The sequence below is a fragment of the Ostrea edulis genome, chromosome 1 (assembly GCF_947568905.1).
Source record: "Ostrea edulis chromosome 1, xbOstEdul1.1, whole genome shotgun sequence".
In the NCBI taxonomy this organism is placed as follows: Eukaryota; Metazoa; Mollusca; class Bivalvia; order Ostreida; family Ostreidae; genus Ostrea; species Ostrea edulis.
The window spans coordinates 102,070,245-102,087,637 of NC_079164.1; the positions used below are offsets into that span (position 1 = coordinate 102,070,245).

The 17,393-nt window shown below is 38.0% G+C and overlaps 3 protein-coding genes across 3 annotated transcripts in view; 2 read left to right on the forward strand and 1 right to left on the reverse strand.

Moving 5' to 3' along the window:
* Window positions 1–346: 346 nt before the first annotated feature.
* On the forward strand, window positions 347–2,819 carry LOC125664799 (uncharacterized protein K02A2.6-like). Its single transcript, XM_056145347.1, has 3 exons — window positions 347–748; window positions 1,725–1,965; window positions 2,113–2,819. The coding sequence occupies exons 1-3, from the start codon at window positions 347–349 to the stop codon at window positions 2,817–2,819; spliced, it is 1,350 nt and encodes a 449-aa protein (XP_056001322.1).
* A 286-nt stretch (window positions 2,820–3,105) lies between these two features.
* On the forward strand, window positions 3,106–3,537 carry LOC125664798 (uncharacterized). Its single transcript, XM_048897606.2, has one exon. It carries the CDS (start codon window positions 3,106–3,108, stop codon window positions 3,535–3,537), a length of 432 nt encoding a protein of 143 aa, XP_048753563.2.
* Window positions 3,538–13,627: 10,090 nt separating this feature from the next.
* The window catches only part of LOC125669215 (zinc finger transcription factor lin-29-like), a 107,474-nt gene continuing 103,708 nt past the window's right edge, over window positions 13,628–17,393 (reverse strand). Inside the window, exon 6 of the mRNA XM_056141530.1 lies at window positions 13,628–17,393. This exon is cut by the window's right edge and continues 2,181 nt beyond it. The gene's annotated coding sequence lies outside the window, so the exon portion shown is untranslated.

A 17,393-nucleotide genomic window follows, 5' to 3' on the forward strand; every position in this document is an offset into this window, starting at 1 on the left:
TGGGACACATTGAGCGAGCGTGTATAAAAAAGAAACGTGAAAAAACAAGGGACGTAACACAGCCTTACACTATAATGAGGAGGAGGAACCACATTACAGTGAAAACAATGGAGAACCACTCCTACACATTACAAATACTTTCCACATGAAATCACGGCGTGAACCACCAATAACCGTACACCCAGTGATTGAAGGCAAAGTCATTAAGATGGAAGTAGACACAGGGACAGCAGTTTCAGTTATTTCAAAGAGTGACTACTGTGCAAACTTTAGAATGGTACCTCAAGAAACATCAAGTGAAATACTGCGCGCATATTCAGGTGATACGATTCAACCTTTGGGCAAGATGAGAGTGAATGTTAACTTGAATTCACAAGCAGCCAACCTTGACCTTTTTGTTGTTCCACATGATGGACCGGCTTTACTTGGAAGAGACTGGCTTGGAAAGCTACGACTCAACTGGCAAGAAATCAAAACCTTGCGCTCAACTACATGTGAATCAACGTCACTGAATGACCTTCTTGAGACACACAAGGAATTGTTTTCACCCGGAATCGGGACGCTCAAACACATTAAAGGATCAGTCACAGTGAATTCTGATGCCAAACCCGTGTTTCTCAAAGCAAGGACAGTTCCTTACTCTTTAAGAACCAAGGTTGAGCAAGAACTGGACAAGTTACAAACAGATGGAATCATCGAACCGGTTGCTCATAGCAACTGGGCTACTCCAATTGTCCCAGCCATTAAGGTAGTACTCTACATCGTCATAATGGCTGACTTCCTTTAAAAACATGGATGAAAAAATCGATATCAGCAATATTGGACTTTTCCTTTTCCATTTAAATACCTAGCCGAGTAGCTCAGTAGGTTAGAATACCGACTGCTGAACTGTGGGTCGCAGGTTCGAGTCCAGCAGGGGTTTTGAATTTTTTTCAGATTACCTTCTACTAAAACCGTATATTTTGACAAAATAAAGTAAATTTTAAAATTTTCAATTTCAAAATATTATTGTACATATCCTCAACTTTCCATCTACATCAAATTTCTCTGGTGTAGCGTACCTCCTTAAGAAGAAGAATGGTAATGTGAAATTGTGTGGTGACTATAAAGTGACTGTCAATCCAGTTATGTGCGTTGATCAGTATCCCCTTCCGAAGATAGAGGACATTTTTGCAACCCTTGCTGGTGGGGAGAAGTTCTCAAAACTTGATTTGACACAGCTTATCACCATATGGAACTGGATGAAGATACACAAGACCTACTTGTTATCAATACACACAAAGGCCTTTTCAAGTATAAACGGCTTCCTTATGGTATTGCATCAGCTCCAGCTTTATGGCAACGATCAATAGAGCAAGTGTTACAGAACATTCCTTCAACATAGTGATAATTGATGACATCATCGTGACTGGCCGCAATGACGAGGAGCACCTGCACAACTTGAAACTTGTGATGGATCGTCTTCTATCATATGGACTTCGTGTGAACCTCTAGAAATGTGAATTTTTTCAAGATAAAGTGAGCTATGTTGGACAGGACTGCATAAGTCTCCTGAGAAAATCAAAGCTGTTAAAGAAGCTAAACGCCTAGAGAACATTTCACATCTTAGATCATTTTTAGGTCTAGTGAACTATCACCACCGATTCATTGACAATCTATCTAGCGTATCAGGACCTTTACATGAACTTCTGAACAAAGGAACCAAGTGGATTTGGAATTTCAAGAGAGAGAAATCCTTCCAGGATATCAAGGAACTGATTTGTTCTGACAAAGTTCTTTGTCATTATGACCCGAAACTTCCTCTGAAGTTAGCTGCTGATGCTTCACCCTATGGGATAGGATCGGTACTATCTCATGTCTTCCCAGATGGAACGGAAAGACCAATTGCATTCTCATCGAGAACACTGAACCAAGCAGAGAAAGCTTACTCTCATATCGACAAAGAGGCACTGGCTCTTTATTGGGGTGTGAAGAAATTTAATTCTTAATTGTACGGCCATAAATTCACACTTGTAACGGACCACAAGCCGCTTCTTAGTATCTTCAGTCCGAAGAAATCGCCTCCATTGATGACAGCCGCACGACTTCAACGTTATGCTGTATTCTTATCAGGATATCAATACGATATAGAGTTTCGAGGAACCAAGGCACATGGCAATGCCGATACACTGTCACGAGTACAACTACCTAGTATTCGTGAACCACTGGATGATGAAGACCCGATAGACTTGTTCTACAGCAGGAAGTTTGATGACTTACAAATTCGTAGAGAAACTCAACGTGAACCAGTTCTGAGTCAAATCTTGGACTGTGTAACACGAGGGCACTTTCCTCAGGATTGTGATGACAAGCTTAAACCATACTACAATCGAAAAGATGAACTCAATGTTTACCAAGGATGTGTCACATGGGGAAATCGTGTGATCATTCCAGATATTCTACGTGAAAAAGTGATAACCGAGCTTCATTCCGGACACATAGGCATTGTCAAAATGAAGGCAGTAGCTAGGTCCTATGTATGGTGGCCTAAGATTGACGAAGCTATCGAGGAAATCTGCAAGGCTTGCTATGGATGTAAGCGAGTCCAGAACGCACCCTCTGCAGCACCTGTTCACCCGTGGAATTTTCTGCCGAAGGCATGGCATCGTTTGCACATCGATTTCGCAGGACCATTTCACCACGCAATGTTTCTCATTATAGTCGATGCATATTCAAAATGGCCAGAAGTTTTTGAAATGAAAAGTACTACCAGTACTGCAACAATCAACACTCTACGGACTTTATTTATAAAGCCAGGCAAGGTATTCCAGCAGAAATAGTGTCTGACAACGGACCGCAATGTCGTTCCGATGAATTCCGTCAATTCATTGAATCCAATGCCATTCGACATATAACTTCTGCTCCATTCCATCCCCGGACAAATGACCAAGCCGAGAGATTTGTTCAATCATTTAAGAAGGCCATCTAATCCGCATCAGGAGATTCTTCTTGCATCAACAAGAAACTGAATTCATTTCTGTGCAAATACCGGATCACGCCACGGGAACAACGGGTGAAACACCCTCCATTCTTATGTATGGTCGCAACATACCCACACGTTTAGACATGATGAAGCCAGACGTAACTACAACTGTAGTGAACAAACAATATAGTTCTACAGCCAAACATTGTGGTAGTGTTGTTCGAGATTTCTCAAAAAGTGATGCAGTAAATGTGCGCGACTATCGAGCCAACTCAGAAAAGTGGGCTAATGGACGCATTCATTCACAAACTGGACCTTTGTCGTACAAAGTTGACATAAATGGTACCTTATGGAGGAGACACGTTGATCAAATAGTTGGAACATCTAAGGATCAACCCAGCAACTCAACTTCTATAGTGACTGCTGATATTCCGTTTATACCATCCGTTAATACTTCTGGTACTACCGACAAACTTAAGGATCAGGTGACAAATTCAGGAACCAGTGCTACCAATGTTGAGCCACGTCGAAATCCGACAAGAAACCGGAAGAAACCTGACAGACTTAACTTGTGATGTTTGTGATTTGTGATGCTTTTCATGCGAGACTATCCTTTTGTGTAAAGTTATAATGTGAATGTTATTTTCGAGTTTCTATACTTGGATAATCTTATGTTATGTTCATTTGACTTAGATTGAATTACTTCTTGAACAATTTATGCATTTCATATATTTAGTACATGATGTTCTATACTACGCAAGGAGGAGTGTAGTGTATTTGATGTGCTATTATTCCGGAGTTTGTAATGATGTTCTATATAATCCGGATATTATAATCCGTAACATTTTGGGTTCTGTATTTCGTTCAATAATAAACGTTAAAACGACTGCACGTGTTTTACCTGTATCAACGACTGGAGCCTAGCCCGTGTACACACGGCTACCAACTCACTATACAACACCTATTCTAGCCCAGGCCCGGGTCAGAAATGGAACACACTCTATTCTACACCATACAATGATTTTGACTAATAGTACTTCCGTGATATTGAGAAATTCTACATATATATATATATACATACATACACACACACACACACACACACACACACACACATATATATATATATATATATATATATATATCTCGACAGGGGATGCTTAATCCTCCACGACACCCGATCCCGCCTCTGGTATATCCAGGTGTCCATATTTGCCCAAATCTTTATTTTGTATTGCTCATAGCATCGTCAGAAACCCACAGTTGATTACGACGTTGTGCTTATAGGAGTTATGAGATTAATTAATCACTGTTCCTTATCTTTACCTTTCATTCTGAAGTAAAACTTTGCACCTTAATTGTGCCCTCCCATGACTCATGTGTTTTCATGGAATGTAATAAAAACAAAAAAAAATTCACAACATGTTTGTAGATAAAATGTGAGAAAGACAATCCTTCATTATTTACTCGTGTGGGATAGGGAAATTCCACCTCTGAAACAAGATTCGCTGTCTAGGACTCGGCAAAGCCTCGTCCTATACTGCGAATCTTGTCCCCTCGGTGGAATTTCCCTATCCCACACTCGTATTAATGAAGGATTCTATTAGTATCAAATATTTTTGAATTAGTATTAAAAGATTCACCATTGACAGGGGCGGATCCAGGAATTGCTGTTACGGGGGGGGGGGGGGGGCGCCACTTTATGAGGCAGGGGTGGGGGCCGGAAGCTCCTGGAATTGACAGATTTTAGGGCTTCAAATATTATCTCCTACTTGCCATTTGTACTATTTTCTATCATTTTTGTTAAGGTGAAATTAATAAAATGACGCAAATTTTAAGGGTTTTTGGGAAAAATTTTAAGTTCTCCCAATAAAGTAATTCGAGAAATCAAAATATTTTGTCATTTATTTCTCCGGGAGTGGAAGAAATTGTTGCTTCTATTATCGTTTAGTAAATTTTTCTAAACAAGATACCGCGATTTACCTTAGATTTGAACATTTTAGGGGGGGGGGGGGCGCCGGCTGCGTCCCCCTCTTAAATCCGCCACTGATTGACACCATTTAACAATATTCCAACTGTAACAGGGATATTAATAAGTGAACTTATCTAAGAGCACTTCTCTTCGTGCATTGTAATATAGACATTCCATGAAGAAATGGTGACTATCCTCACATGGATTACCACAAAGATTACAAGATGGATTACTAATAAGACAATGATTGAAGAGATGTGCATTAAGATTGCTAGCCTGATTGCGAAGTTGGCAATGCAAGATATTCACTTTACGTTGACCATAATTATAAAATTTAATGTATGTATTTCTTGTGGGTTTTTAAAGTTTGTTTTTGAAAGATGATTTTGTTATGTCTTCAGGAAGGTTATTCCATAGTTTTATTGTTGCTGGTACAACACTATTCATATATGATGATGCAGTAGAAGTCCTAGAGGCCCTAAGGTTGTAATTATGTGATGATTCACATAATTCTAACATCCCAATAAGATAGTTTGGAGTATATCCATTTATAATTTTATACAGAAGAACAAGCCTATGATTTCTTCTTCTGATTTCTAAAGGTTCCCATCCCAATTCAGTCTCGAGTTTACTTCTTGAAGAATTATATCTCATTCTCGTGATTATTCGTGCTGCTTCAATTTGTACATCTTCTAATAATTTTGAATGTAAACTTTGATCCTACCCTCGGGGGGATCATGATTTTTACAAGCTTAAATTTACAGTATATCAGGAAGCTTTCACGTAAATTTGAACTTCATTCATGAAACCCATTCTACACCTGGAGGCCATGATTTTAACAATTTTGAATCTGCACTATGTCAGGCATCTTCGCTAGCCAAGGGTGACGATACACGGTGTTCCTCTTTCAAAGAGGAACACCGTGTATCGTCACCCTTGGCTAGCGAAGATGTATGTCAGGAAGCTTTCATGTAAATTTCAACTTTCCTGCTCTAGTGGTTCTGAAGAAGAATATTTTCCCTATATATCTGTAGAGAGTATGTTCCCTATATATTTGTATGTAAAACTTTGATCTCTTGATTATTGTGGCTCTACCCTACCCTCGAGGCCATGATTTGAACGAACTTGAATCTGCATTATGTAAGGAAGCGTATATGTAAACTTCCCTGGCCCAGTGGTTCTTGAGAAGATTTAAAAAAAAAATATTCCCTATATATTTGCATGTAAAACTTGGATCCCGTATTGTAGCCCCACCCTATCCTCTGGGGTAAAATCTTTTTAACACAAACTTGAATGAACACTATGTCTGGAAGCTTGATTGTAAATGTAAACTTTTCTGGTCCAGAGATTCCCGAGACGATTTCCCCTACATATTCGAATGTAAAACTTTGATTCCCTATGCACACGTATTAACACTTCGCGAAGGCTACGTCCCTTGTCCGCCGGGTTAAACATTTCCCTACGTTAGCTATCGTATTTTTCTTATCTGTGGCTTATCAACTGCAGTTAACTACGATAATGCCCCGGGGTGGGCAACCCATTAACCTGCTTGAAAACTTGATAATTAGCTAAAATTCACAGAAATAACATCTTGCATTGGTGGTAGAGTAAAGAAGGAAAACTTGGCTTTTCACTGATTGACCCTGCAAAGGGATGTAACTCGCGGCGAAGTGTTGATACGTGTATTGTGGCCCCACCCTACCCCCAGGGGCCATGATTTTAACAAACCTGAATCAGCACTATGTCAGAAAGCTGTCATGTCCATTTGAACTTCCCTGGCCTAGTGACTCTTGAAAAGGATTTCCCCATTATATATATATATATATGCATGTGAAAATTTGATCCCTTATTGTTGCCCCATCCTACCCCCGGGGGTCATGATTTTAACGAACTTACATCTGCACTATGTCAGGAAACCTTCATGTAAATTTCAGCTTTCCTGGCTCAGCAGGTCTTGAGAAGTAGATTTTTAAATGACCTCACCCTACTTTTGTATTTTCGTTATACCCTTAGAAGGGGGCGTGGCCCTTCATCTGAACCTGAATCCCCTTCACCTAAGGATGCTCTTTGCTCAATTTGGTTGAAATTGGCCCAGTGGGTCTGGAGAAGAAGATGAAAATGTGAAAAGCTTACATATATACAGGCAACAGACAACAGGTGATCAGAAAAACTTACTTGAGCTTTTAGCTCAGGTGCGCTAAAAACTATGGATATACATGTATATAAAGCTTGTGGACATTGTGTATGGGGTGTACAGGGTTTCTACCCTTTCTAGTGCAGTATCCAGACTCCTTCACCATGTTGTAGAAAAAAGTAAATACTTTATTTGACCTTTGATGTTTAATTGGTTTTAATATCGTAACATATTAAGAGAAAACTGTTGTTTATAGATTGTTACTAAGTCGTTAATGAAGTTTTGAAAGTTAAAATATATTATGTTGTACCGTAGTTTAATCATATACATAGCCTTTTCTCTTCTTTAAATGTATTATGTACTGTACAATAAGATTATTGTTTTGAAATATAAAAGCCGAGACGTTACCCGAGACTTTTGTATTTCGAAAAACATTTAGAACAGGTTATCCTGCAACATGCACGAAAACAAGAGCTAATTTACTTCTATTCTACACGGCTCAGGAATATACAGCCGATCGTTTTGGAATTAACTACGAACCACTGTGACAATTTCCGAAACACTAACCCAACTGGGCTTGCACCTGTTTTGCTGACACCCCCCCCCCCCCCCCCCAAAAAAAAGGTGATTGATTGATTGTATCTTGCTTAAGGAGGCATGCTACACCATAGAAATTTGATATGGATGGAAAGTGGACGATGTGTACAACAATATTTTGAAATTGAAAACTTTAAATTTACTTTATTTAAAACCCCTGTTGGACTTGAACACGAGATCTACATTCAGCTGTCGGCGTGCTAACCTACTCAGCTAGGCGAGATTTTTTTAAATGAATAGACAAATATTGCTGATATTTATATTTCCATCCACGTTTTAAAAGGAAATCGGCCATTATGAAGATGTAGAGTACCTCCTTAACGTCTCTCTCAAGACTTTTGCACTCATATGCAGACGTCACCAAGACCGGTGAAGGGCTTTAAGTTTAGGCCTATACTCGGCGCTTACAGCCATTGATTGAGCAGTGAGGGTTCTTTAACGACTTAGGTTTGTCGCGGCCGGGATTCGAACCCCGGCCTTCCGCATGCGGGGCGAATGCTCTAATAATAATAATGAGAAAAATACTCATCTCGCTATTGCGAATGAAGGTATATCACAGAATAATAACCGCGGCATTCCTTTGATCTTTGCAATCACGGTGGTAGAATTATGCCTTTTTCACTGATAGGAAACCGGCAAGTGTAAAAGTCCATTAGTTTTCTCCTGATAATGCGTTACGGTGGTTTATTACAAAACAATGACGTTAAGGATGTATGCTACATCAGAGAAATTTGATGTAGATGAAAAGTGGAGGATAATTACAACAATATTTGGAAGTTGAAAAGAGGCCGACTCAGAAATCTAAATGGAAAACACCGGTTTCCAATAATAGACTGGCGTGTTATATTTAAATATAAGGCCAACGTTTTTGATGTTTCGTTGACCAAGATAAATAACTGCCGCAGTTTATCATTACTGACATTTATATGAGTCGTTCTTTAATCAATAAACCATTTTCCTATTTGGAATGATGAACAGTACAATATTTTCATAGGTGCATTCATATTCCACAACAACCCTTTTACATATGGCATTACTTAACTGTCTTTTTCTGACATGACTGCAGCACCTTTAATAGATTTCATCACTTCATTTGCCGTTGGTTGATAATTCGAGTGTTTAGCTTTGCCTAAATATCATATGACAGTTGCTACATGGGTTTTTAGCTCACCTGAACCGAAGGTTCAAGTGAGCTTTTCTGATCGCTTTTTGTCCGTCGTCTGTTAAACTTTTCACATTTTCGACTTCTTCTCCAGAACCACAGGGCCAATTTCAACCAAACATGGCCAAAAGCATCCTTGGGTAAAGGCCTTTCAAGTTTGTTCAATTGAAGGGTCATGTCCCTTTCAAAGGGGAGATAATCACAAAAATAGGGTGGGGTCATTTAAAAATCCTCTTCTCAAGAACTACTGGGCCAGAAGAGCTGAAATTTACCTGAAAGCTTTCTGACATATTGCAGATTCAAGTTTGTTCAAATCATGGCCCCCGGTGGTAGGATGGGGCCACAAGGGGGGATCAAAGTTTTACACACAAATATATAGGGAAAAACTTTAAAAATCTTCTTCTCAACAACCACTAAGCCAGAAAAGCTGAGATTTACATGAAAGCTTCCTGACATAATGCAGATTCAAGTTTCTTCAAATCATGGGCCCCTGGGGTTGGATGGGGCCACAATAGGGGATCAAAGTTTTGCATACAAATATATAAGAAAAATCTTCTTCTCAAGAACCAGAGCCAGAAAAGCTGATTTTTACATGAAAACTTTCTGACATAGTGCAGATTCAAGTTTGTTCAAATCATGGCCCCCGGGGGTATGATGGGGCCACAAAGGGGGGGGGATCAAAGTTTTACATACAAATATATAATTAATATCTTTTTCTCAATAACCACCGAGTCAGAAAAGCTGATATTTACAAGAAAACTTTCTGACATAGTGCAGATCCAGGTTTGTTCAAATCATGCCCCCCCCCCCCCCCCCGGTAGGAGGGGGCCACAAGTGGGGGGGGGGGGGGTCAAAGTTTTACATACAAATATAGGAAAAAGCTTTAAAAATCTTCTTCTCAAGAACCATTGGGCCAAAGAAGTTGACATTTACATGAAAACTTTCTGACATAGTGTAGGTTCAAGTTTGCAAAGGGTAGTTTGGGCCATAATAGGGACTAAGGTTTTACATACAAATATATAAGGAAAGTCTTCAGATATGGGCCAAGGTGACTCAGGTGAGCGATGTGGCCCATGGGTCTCTTGTTATATTTACTCTCGAGAAGTCAAACTCTATTATAACAGTTCCTTTCCTCCCTTGACCTATTTTTACTTATTACATGCTGTGCATTTGTGCCCTTTTTTTTGTAGTATTTGTTTAGCTTTTCGTCAGCCACATTACGTTTGAAAATCCTATGCACACAGGAACATGTTAGCGTAAATAAACAAACGGAACTACAATGATCTCGAAATTAATTCCTTTACTTTAAGTCGTAACTTGCAAATATGGAAGTTATGATGAAAATGATTAATATTTGTTATAATATATATATCACATTTATAACACCCCCCTTTCAAGAAAACGATCCCCCCCCCCCAAAAAATAGATTGGGAAAATATTGGACTTACTCAGAATGTATGGTTTAAGTGTCAGATTACCGAGCACCTTAACCACTAGACCACCCAGGCATGTAAGTTTAAAGGTTTAACGTTTGACAGGCTGCTTTTTCTCAAGGTAAATTTTGAGAACCTGTTTTTCATATTTTATCCATTTTCAACAAGAGAGCCATCTTAAACCAAATTTCCTCAAATGGACTTGTGTATAGTCATACTCAAGTAAAACAATTTCAGTGTTTTATTTCTGGTTTAGGATGGCCTTTTGCAACAGTTTGCAATTTTTTAGGCCCATTACGTTACACCTACTATATATTCTATATGATCACAGTGATGTTTATGCTCATCAAATAAAGATACTATCAACATATAGATATCTTTATTAAGTAATTTGGGTAAACAGAATTATAAACTGACATTGTATAGCAGAATATTTGTAAAAAATTATATTCAAGAAAAAAGTATTTATGTAGGCGAAATTGCATACCAAGTGCGCTATACTCCTTTTCAAATTTACTTTACTTTGTCAAAAAAAAAACAAAACAAAAAAAACAAAACAAAACAAATTAGTAGAAGGTAATCTGAATTTTTTTTAACCCCCCCCCCCCCTTGCTGAACTCGAACCTGCAACCTACAGTTCAGCAGTCGGTATTCTAACCTACTTGACTAGGCATTTTTATGAAATTGAACATATTGCCGATATCGATTTTGTTCATGCATGTTTTTTGAAGGAAGTCAGCCATTATGACGATGTAGAGTACATCCTTAATTTTTTCAAAACATTTAACATCTTTTCATAACAGCAAGGTAACACGTGTCTCAAGAACGAATAAGTTACAGTTAGATGTATGACATTTTATTAGTGCAAGGACATGAACTCGAGCGAGCGAAAATACAGACCCCCTTCCAGATGGTGAAATATTCCTTCAATATAGGACATATTTTTTGCTTATATTGTTACCTTTGTAAAACACTACCTTGTTTAGACTTAGTATATTGGTTGAACCCTCCCCCTAGTAATATTTCCGGATTTCTCACATGTAATGCGCTATTTCTTCCGGTAAATAAAGTGGACAGACAGCAGTGGCGGATCTAAAGGGGCGTAGCAACCCCCTTTGGTTAAAGAAATGGTAATTTTGTGGTCTGTAGTCCCTCCTATTTTGGGGGTGGGTGGTAAAAAATATGATTTTGTGTCACACTCCTTGGATCCGCCTCTGGACAGTGTAACTGGGAGGGGGGAGAGATAAGTTAGAGGTGGAAACCAGGATGGAGAGTCAAGATACATACGTATATCCTAATGTGGTATCTCCGTAATTTTTAACTCCTTTGGTAACCTCATCTTAACCCCAAGGGTCATGATGTACCGGTAAACAAACCTGAATTGTCATTTCATAAGAATACTTACAAAGTAAATTTGATTAGATTTAAAAAAAATTCCTTATACATTCCGTTGTACAACTGTGAACCTCGGTGTAGCCTTGTCCCATCCTCAGCACTCATATATAGAAACACACAAGTTTTCCTTTCTCTGTTTCAGTGCTATCTGAGAAAATCTTAAGTTCCCCACCCTATATGTACTCTTTCTTACATATCTCACGTTGAATATTGGTATAGTGCTGTGGTTCTCTTGACGCTGAAGACAGACTATATAGAAAAGTTTCCAGACGACAAATTTCAATCAGAAGTGTCCACTTCAAGATGTCACAATTCTACTGCCATTACAGCATCATTTGTAGAGACCCTGCAGAGCTGCCACATGGCTCATGGACCAGATCACTCAACTCAACAACTGTATATTGTATACATAATATTGGCTTACTTTGACCTCATGGTTCATGATGTGAACAAACTTGAATCTACATTATACAAGAATAATAATATTTTAATTTAAAATATCAAACCCTATGTTCTGGAGAAAATTCTATGCACAATTTAAAACCCTTCTTGTGGCCTCATCCAAAATCCAGGAGGTGGGTATGGTGTAGAGAAAATTGAATTTACATTACCTGAGGATTCTTGCATATTATACTGTTACAATTTTTCAGAGAATGAGTAGGATATATTCTCATATAAAGCTGGGGTGACGTCTCGATCTGAGGGAAGCAATCTCTAAGAGAAGTAAAACAACCAACCATTGTGACCCCCCCCCCCCCAGGTTAGAGCCCTGGGGCTCAGTCTTTAAACAAGCTAAAAATATTCATTACATAAAGAAGCTTTTATACTAGTTTCAATTTTACTACTTTGATGGTTCTTGAGCCAATTTTTTAAACACCCCATCTTACTTTGTAATAATTTCCCCTTGGAAACCAAATGGGATATAATTCCTTAAAAAAAATTGAATCCCATTTACTCGAAGGTACACTGGTTGAAATTGATACTGTGGATCTTGATGAGAAGATGTGAAAAGATTAAGCTCCACAGACTCTGGACAAAATTTGATAATAAAAGCCTTTGGTTCAGGTGAGCTAAAAACTAGCATATGGTTTGTGTCCCTCTGTTGAAAGTCTTCTTCAGCCAAGGTTTGGACTTCAAACATTCCAGACAAATGCTTTTCCAGTGTAGCACTGTACTAATCAGTAGATTATCATATGAATACAAGAGCTCCACAAGGCGGGGCATACCCATAACGAGTTTCTACCAGCTTTTTCAATGAAGTCCTGAAATAACCCTGACCTTTGACCCCCAAAATCAATAGAGTTCTTCCTCTCTTGACAAGAAAGCTACTAGTATGAAATCAATGGAGCAAGAAATGTGGTCTACATTTCTTTTTATAGAATGTTGTGTAGTGACCTTCACCTTTTGACCCAAATTCAATAGGGCTCTTCCTCTTTCTTGAGAAGAAAACTACATGTGACGTATGAAAATCAATGGAGAAACAAAACTGATTGTAAAACACTGACTGGAACCAGGTCAAAGGTCAATGTTAAGGTCACCAGGTAAAAGGTTTTGGTGTCAAAGAAAGGTCTTGCCACAAGAAACACACATACCAAATATGAAAGCTCTACCTCTTAATTATGGTGTAAAAGAATATGACCAAGGTTAAAGTGTTTTCTCACAGACAGATGGACAGGCCAAAAACTATATGCCGTCACAAAAATGTGGCCTGCAAAGTATCTACAAGGTTTTTCTATGCCACATAGTGACCTTGACCTTTGGACCCTTCAATCAACAGGGTTCTTCCTCTTTTGATAAAAAAGCTACATGTGAAGTATGAAATCAATGGAGAAAAAATGTAGCCTGTGGAGTGACTACAAGCTCAGTGTTGCACACACAAACACTAACAGGTTCATTACTATATCCTTTCCTGCAATGAATTGTGAGGGGATCATAATTACCTTGGTAATTTTTCTTGAAATAAAACACAAAATAAATGTTTTCTATTTATTTTATAACAAAAGCGATGATACAATATAGCACTAAACACAACTGACCACCAAGTGACACGTGACACGATGTCCAATCACAGTCATTTTTAGAGTTGCTTTAGCAACTTACACGTCAACAATGAGAATGAAGACTTAACTTGGTTAAGAACAGCTGTTGGGACAGATGACAAAGCCGGACTTTAAAATGTGTCATTAAAGCGTGTTGATCAAAATGAGATTCCTAGAAAATTGATCCCATATAGACGGGAAAAAAGTGGAATAAATATCAAAAGTAGAAAATAGAAGACCTACAAATGAAATGCATGTGCAAATTTTAAATTTGAAAAAAAAAAAGATGTACAATTATATATAGTTATTAAGAAAAAGATCCACATCATTTGATGATGCTTGGTAACAGTGCTATTTGGTAAAGCTGATATATGGCATTCTTATTAGTTAACAAAACTTTGGTCTAGAACTTCAGCATATGAATAAAGAAAAAGAAAACAAGTGCTCTGGGGTTCTTCCACAGGTCTGCTAAAACTTCACAGTACGTGTTACATGTACCATAACTCGGACTAACGCACCTATCCAACAATGTCTCTCTCTTGATTTCATACAGCTTTTGATTTTCATACATTCTTATGCAAAATTTCCATCAAGACATCGATCCTAAAAAATGGTTTTCATGTTGTTCCTAGAACAGACTCTATTTCAGAAAGCTGAGATTTCCCCCCCAAATCCCAGGGGGTTCAGTTTAAATTAACCCAGTCTAAGGCCTCTAGTATTGATCCATGTATTAAACAGTCTTACATTTTCTGAATGGATTGTGCAAACCTGCATGGCAATCTACTATTATAAATTGTTTAACCATGCTTTGTAACATGACCTAGTAGAATTTAGAAGGTCTATGTTAATGAATTTATGCCCTTTTCTACCCCCACGGTTCAACTGAATAACATGCAATTTATTTTTAAATGTGCACACATCATATCCCAATTGTTTGGAGTCGTATCAGAAATTTCTTTTCCAGACAGTTTAATTTCTAAATTCAAAATTAACTCTGAAAGCAATGGACCATATATGAATTAAATTTCAACCATTAGGTAACATGAAAGTAAGGCCGTCCATTGATTGGGGTTTATTACATTATAATGTTGCTAGACTTTGCTTGATCGACCAAAGAACTGCATTTATTTCATAATGTTATGCAATATAAATTAAACCATGATATAAAATATTCATCAATCACCATTATGACTACAGAAAAATAAACCATTCATGACACTGCTCTTTAGAGTTGAAGAAAACTATTCATAGCATGAAGTGAGGTGCATGATACAGGGTACAGAACGTGTTTCACAATAGAGAAGCTTAATTAGCCATTATACAAAGATGTAGGAGAGAAACGGGTTCGAGCCACATAAAACGGTTACAAGGGGTTCAATGACACTCTTGTAAGAGATAATTCATGTAAGAAAATTATCCACCAATCACAACACAGAATAAATGTCACGTGACATACAATAAAGTGTGAGTTTAGTCGCCATACATAGATGATAACAGTTCATTATTACCCTGCCTAGGAGATCTCTCTATCATAAATCTTCAATGTCTTTGGTATCCTCACATGAAAATCATCCAGATATATGGTAAATATAACAATATTACACCTCAACAAGAAATTTACACTGAACAACATTAAGGGGATCACATACACTCTGTAAATCTAAAGTCTAATGTTGGATAGTTTTATGGGTTGCAGATAATTATAAGAATACTTATCAATCAAGGTTGATAAGGACTATAATGTAAACAAAATTATGCCCTTTAATGACTTATGTTGTCTTCTAGTTTCTCTGATAAATAAAATGAATCAGCCATATGCTGCCTATAGAAAACTTTCCCATTCTAATTAAAAACAAATATTTCTCACAGAAACTCTCCTCAGACTGTCGTGTGTGTAAGGAGGAACTCTCCTCAGATTGTTGTGTGTAGGGAGGAACTCTCCTCAGACTGTTGTGTGTAGGGAGGAACTCTCCACAGATTGTTGTGTGTGTAGGGAGGAACTCTCCTTAGACTGTTGTGTGTGTAGGGAGGAACTCTCCTCAGACTGTTGTGTGTAGGGAGGAACTCTATTCAGATTGTTGTGTTTGTTTAGGGAGAAACTCTCCTCAGACTGTTGTGTGTAGGGTGGAACTCTCTTCAGATTGTTGTGTGTGTGTAGGGTGTAACTCTCTTCAGATTGTTGTGTGTAGGGAGAAACTCTCCTCAGATTGTTGTGTGTGAAGGGAGGAACTCTCTTCAGATTGTGTGTGTAGGGTGGAGCTCTCCTCAGATTGTTGTGTGTAGGATGGGACTCTCTTCAGATTGTTGTGTGTGTAGGGAGAAACTCTCCTCAGACTGTTGTGTGTGTAGGGAGGAACTCTCCTCAGATTGTTGTGTGTGTAGGGTGGAACTCTCCTCAGACTGTTGTGTGTAGGGAGGTACTCTCCTCAAACTGTTGTGTGTGTAGGGAGGTACTCTCCTCATACTGTCGTGTGTAGGGAGGAAATGCCCTTAAACTATTGTCTCACAGTGTGCAGATCGGAACTTTTCTTGAGCTGGTGTGCTTGAGGCATAAAACTCTTTGGAATGTTGTGTTTGTATGTAGGGGGGAAACTCCTTGCACTGTTGTGTGTGCACATGTGTGTAGGAACTCAGCCTGGAGTGCTATGTGAGTGAGTGCAGGGAAAATTTCTTGTTTACCTAAGGGAAATACTTCGATACCTAATTTATAAATTTTAAATCTGTTTTTCATTTCCCCAGATTATTTCTAACATGAAGGGTAAATGATTTATGGTCATTGGCACCTACCAAGAGAATCAAATTTGCTGCCAAATTGCTGTTAAGATGTTTTTTCGACATGATAACATGAAAATAGTCTCAATGACCTAACAGTGAATCGAGTTGTTCACAGCATCTCATCGCTGTTGACATAAAACAATACACTCTCATGCCAGTGTCACTTCATACACAAATTGTCTACGATTTCCACACATTGAGCAATAAGTAATATATTCTATACAAAGTTGAGCCAAGTCAAGTTTTGCCATTCACATTACAGTTTATAAAAATCTGAAGAGAAAAAAAATCACTTGAGTGCAATCTGTGCTGACATCATGTACAAAATACTGTTGTGATTGCATAAACAAGTTTGTCAGTGTTTTCACTTCTTTCTTGAATGCCATAAACAGATTCTTAAATAACTTACAAATTATATTTGTTTTCAAAACTCAGAACATCTCATAAACTGGAGTTAAGTTGTTTAAGTACAGACTAACATCTTAAGACTAGAAATTGCTACATAAAAATGATTTTCAAACAGTAGAAGAAAAATTCTAAATCTAATTGTCTGTATTTGTATTGACCGAAAAATAATTCAATAAATTTTCAATATTTACTAACAGTCAGACAAAAAATAAATTTTCACACTGCCTGTAGAAGAAATCAATACGCAATTTCCGAGTTTCTCAATTGTTATTTCCCTTTATTGAACTCTTATGCACGGTGAGGCGCAAACTATGTTTTCGTATTCATGCGGTAGGTACAAATGCTCATTGCTGCGTCCATATGTTACCTACAGGATGATTGTCAGATGTCATACAACCACCCAAACTGCAGGGACACACAATTTAGTAAGTTTAGGAGTATCTGATAATAAAGTAGCTCAAACAAAAATCGAAAATCATCTTCTTTCTTTGATAAATACATAACTTGTGTAGAAGT